Source organism: Cynara cardunculus (genome assembly GCF_001531365.2).
Source record: "Cynara cardunculus var. scolymus isolate 2C chromosome LG 6, CcrdV1, whole genome shotgun sequence".
NCBI classification, from domain to species: domain Eukaryota; kingdom Viridiplantae; phylum Streptophyta; class Magnoliopsida; order Asterales; family Asteraceae; genus Cynara; species Cynara cardunculus.
Window position 1 is genome coordinate 3265803 of NC_037533.1, and position 5120 is coordinate 3270922.

Below are 5120 nucleotides of genomic sequence, written 5' to 3' on the forward strand. Positions count from 1 at the left end.
GCTCCATATCTGAATTCGTGTAACTAACTGCAAATAAACATAATCAAATACAGGATAAACATATCATTTTAAATTAAAAAATCTAAAATATAATTATGATAATCATAACAGAATACTTAATTATTATCTTTATAAAATGTTATATATTAAACCAAAAATAAATTATTTTATTATTAAACTTAAATTAAATTATAATAAAAAAAATTAAAGAAATTACATAACAAATGAAAACTTTTAAATAGTTGATTTGATTAGGGCTGTAAACGAACCGAACGTTCAGCGAACCGTTCGGCGGGAAGTTCGTTTATGTTCGTTTATTTAATAAATGAATGAACATGAACAATTTTTTTTGTTTGTTTAGTTAAACGAACGAACATGAACAAGAGTCTTGTTCGTTCATTTATGTTCGTGAACATTCGTTCATTTACCGTTCGTTTATATTCGTTTATATATTAAAATTTAATATATAATCTTTTATTTATTTACTTTGAATTCAAGTAATATTTATTTATGTTCGTTTATGTTCGTTTAGCCCGTTCGTTTATGTTCGTTCGTTTGGCATGTTAACGAATGAACATAAACGAACACGAACACACCTTATTTCTAAACGAACGAACACGAACACAAAGATTTTCGTTCGTTTACCGTTCGTGTTCATTCGTTTGTTCGGTTAAGTTAAACGAACGAACATGAACAAGCCTCCGTTTGTGTTCGTTCGGTTCGTTTACAGCCCTAGATTTGATATTAAAATTGATATATATTTTTAAAATTTTTATAATATCTTTAAATTTAATTTTATTCAAAATTAAAACAATTATTGTTTTCTTAAAAAGACATGATCTATCTATACTATTTATAAAACATTTGACAAAAATTCTTAAAAATCATTCTTTATACATGAAGTACTGTGTATTAATGCATATTACTTAAAATTTAAGATTACAAGTAAATTGTGCTTAAATACAATTTATTAAAGTTCCATTTTTTAATTCGTATAACTAACTGTAGACAAACATAATCAAATATAAAATAGACATCTCATTTTAAATATAAAAAAATCTTAAATATAATTAAAATAATCATTGAGTTATAACAGAATCATTGTCTTTATAAAATTTTATTGTTAAGCCAAAAATAAATTACTTCACTAAATCATAAAAAACATTATATTTCTCAAAACCACATAAATCGTATTATATCAACATAGACAAAACAAAAACAAAAACAAAACATTAAAATAAAGATATATCTCGTTGCATTGTACGAGTACTTATATATATATATATACACACACACAACTGGCAAAGTCATTTCTTATACTATGAAACTAGGATTTAGAATTTAAGAATAAAGACAGTTACAAAGACTCTGCATTCTATCTATATTATTATTATTATTATTATTCATCTTTCTTCTTATACATTCTTCAACTATAACAACTTGAATTCATTCATGTAGCAAGACTATCATCACTGCTGATTCCTGTTAGGAGTTGGGGCTTCCTCAACCAATACTGCCTAAACCTCTGCCTTGCATACTCTATGTAATCAAAATCAATATGATTCACATAACCCTGCATACATATTGAATATATGTAACAACTTCAATTAATCACAACCATAAACATATTGAATATATGGAAAAGAGCTTAATGTATTAAGTACCGAGATTATTCCCCATAATCCCCAAAAAAGATGATTTGCAAGACTGTATTTTTCAACATCATCAATAAGCTCATCTACTTCACCATCCTGCACTTCATTTCCTACAAACATCAATCAACAACTCCCACTTTAGGACACATTTTCCTTACAGACAAGCAGCTTGACTGACTTATGGGGATGCTACAGATAAGAATGTTTGACTTATATCATGTCAAAGTTTTCATGACAGCAACATCAATTGTTTTAAAAAACACTTGACTTTTTCAATTGCTTCATTGCAAAGCAAGTCACCACTGAAAACAAGGCCTAACCTTTTTGACCAGATATGGATACTAGAGAAAAACCCATGAAATATTTGAGATATATGTATATACACTAACCTGTTGAGCTAAGATATGACTGCACAAATCTTCGTCGCTCCTCCAAATCTGCAATTTTTGTTTCAACAGTTACGTGCAGTTTTCATAGATTGATTAGATACTAAATTTTCTTTAGTGTGTGTGTGTGTGTGTGTTGGGGGGGGGTGGTGGTTTCCATAAAGAGGAAATTCATCCCTACACATATAAGGTGTGGACGGCTTGCGTGTTGCAATCCTTATTATCAATCAAGCAGAGCATATTTTTCGTGTGAGATACTTCAAATACAGGAATAATTGCAACATTTAGAAACTTTAAGCAAGTCTTTGACTCAAAATACCTTCCAATATTAACAGAACATAAAAGTATTCTGGACCCAAATCAATTCATCTTGAAAAAGTGCATAAAATATTACCTGGGTACATGTTATAGTCCAAAACATGAGGTGTATCCGTGTGATAATTTGCTGCCCATTCACAGAAGTGGTTTGCAAGATCGTAAGGCACCGGATTGTAGCTGGCATACTCATAATCCTGATAAAAGAATTACAACAAACTCATATGAATATGTTCTCCATGAGAAAGAAAAAAAAACATAAAGTCATCACATAAAATTAGTATAGCAAGCATCCAACCTTTGCTTTATCATATGCATAGCATCAGTTTGGGTGATTGTTGACTAAATATTAAAACATATATTTTTTTCATCTTTTAAGGGCCTGTTTGGTTCATAAGATTATATAAGCTTTAAAAAATGATGGATACCCATCATTTCAAACACCTGCCCTCCWTTTTGGCATGATGAATAGTCAGTCAAACATCAGATAATTTCAAGAACCAAACAGGGGGCATCAGTAACAAGATTCAGAAAAAGAAAGATTGTACAGTTAGTAAATAAACTTACAATTAGGGTGATGGATCTTKTGTTCTCATCAATCATAATATTGCCATATTGTAAATCGTTGTGACAAAAAGCAACATCGTGTTGGCCTTGTGACAACTCCTTTTCCAATATATCAATTTCATTTTCTAAGATATCGAGTTGAAACTCTTTCGCCKTTTCTRGGGAGCACAAGCTCCTAGCCTTGATCAACCACTTTCTGGTTACAAAAACAGATTGTAAATCCCTAAACAGATAACATCAATAATACTATTATTAAATTTTGCAATTTGTTTACATCAAGAAAGAAGAAATACCTCATTCTTGGCCATAACAACACATTCCTGGWGCCAGGCATATTGAGGTTATGAAATTCCCTCATTTTGGCAGCAATTAGTGTAGATATCTCAGGATCACGAAGATCACAAGCTGATAATGTCTGAAACCCATGAAAAGGAATCAGYTTTCTTAAGTCATCATTAGAGTACGTTTAACAAATGGAAAAGTAATTAGTATATGCATTGGAACTTTCAGTGTGCATAGGTATATTTACATTGCTTTCTATGCAGTTTGGTTACTTCATCTTGATCTTTCAGACCCTTTAGAGTTTTACCTTAGCATGAATGAACTCCTCCACCCGGCCTTGAGGAAACTGGCTGAGAAGGCGAGGGCCATGCCCATGGGTCGAAATGGATTCGAAAGTCCGGATTTCTTCTTCCCGATCAAAGAAAATGTCAGAGCCTTCCCCATAAATCCGAACTAACACTGTCCGTTCATCATTTCCAGTGGTGTTCCGTGGCCAAGTGATTCGGTAAACCACATTAGTCATGGCACCACTTAGATGAACGACTTTCAATTTGTTTGTGTCGAAAACATCACCCCAGTTTGAAGCAAGTGACAGCAGTAACTTCAGCAGTTCTTCGGGTTGTGTGCCTTCAATGAATCCATTKATCTTCACGGCCATCAGAAAAGATTGGAAATGCTTCTTCTTCCTTTCAAGATTGAAAAAATATTGGCTGCAAAATGGAGTAAATTAGACTGTCATGATCAAAAGTTTCAGTAACATAAAGAACATGAAGGTTTCACACAGAAATGCAACAAATCAGTGTAGAACTGAATATAATGAAAATCAGAAGATCAAAGAAACCCAATCTTGGTTAACAGGATAAAACAGAAGAATYCAGTCCATGAAACTTTGACTTTTGAGATCAAACAGTCCAAGATTCAACTCTATGTTAGCAGATAGTACAGATTCAAGAAATGCTGGATGAAATCATTCAGCATCAATTTCGACTCCAGAAAGTCAGAGGTATGAACTACAGAATCAAAATTCGCAACCAAATATCATAAAAGTTTTTCCCAAGTTCTTTTACATCAACAAAGAATACAGAGAACTACAGAGCATGAACAAAATCCTTGAAAGAAAACCCAATTCGCATAAAGATCTAACAAAAAAGGCGCAAGAACTGGAAGCCCAGATGGAATAATTAAGGAAATGCATGAAAGAAACTAACCCCAGATGAGATAATCCAAAATCGAATTGATTGTCCAAACGCTTTTACGAACGATTGACAGCTTCAAAAACGAATTAAACCCCTTCTGTGATGAAATAGAAGGCGGAAGAAGTCGTATATATAGAAAAAATAAGAGATTGTAAATACGACTTTTGGGGAATTTTGATTATTAAACAATAAATCGTATGATTGCGATGCGACCCAGTAGAACAAGAATCTGCTTTAATTTTCTTGTATGTGTAATTTTTGAGAGATGGTGATTCTGATGATTGGTGTTTTCAAGTTTGTTTATATAAATGCTTGGTAGGGGGAAACGGAGGCTTTGGGAAGCGTAAACGCGCACTGTACCGCGTATAAATGCAACATAACCAATCGTTGTGTGACACGTAGCGTTGACTAACTAACGTCACATATAAACGGAAATAACGGAACCTCTATAATGCAAAATGCAATGATATTTTAGATGATATTTGCAAAAATCGTCCCTCATCTATTCATAAATTACAGGATTTCGTTTCAAATGTTTTATCCTTATCTTCAAAAGGAGAGTATTAATGTCATCCCAAAGACCAAGTGCTTGTGTATTTCTAAAATCTATAAAAAAATCAAATTGATTTAATAATATATTGTAATTAATCATCATTATCATATGATACATCTTATAAATATTTGTATTTATATATTAATTAAATTAAATTATATATATA

The 5120-nt window shown here is 31.8% G+C and overlaps 1 protein-coding gene across 1 annotated transcript; it reads right to left on the reverse strand.

Annotated features, from left to right (window-relative positions):
• Window positions 1–1252: 1252 nt before the first annotated feature.
• On the reverse strand, window positions 1253–4628 carry LOC112514763 (probable choline kinase 3). Its single transcript, XM_025121364.1, has 8 exons — window positions 4414–4628; window positions 3513–3915; window positions 3217–3338; window positions 2924–3119; window positions 2436–2553; window positions 2045–2092; window positions 1665–1765; window positions 1253–1573 (listed from the first exon to the last, which is right to left on the reverse strand). The coding sequence occupies exons 2-8, from the start codon at window positions 3861–3863 to the stop codon at window positions 1451–1453; spliced, it is 1059 nt and encodes a 352-aa protein (XP_024977132.1). The 5' UTR covers window positions 3864–3915; window positions 4414–4628; the 3' UTR covers window positions 1253–1450.
• Between the last annotated feature and the right edge of the window lie 492 nt (window positions 4629–5120).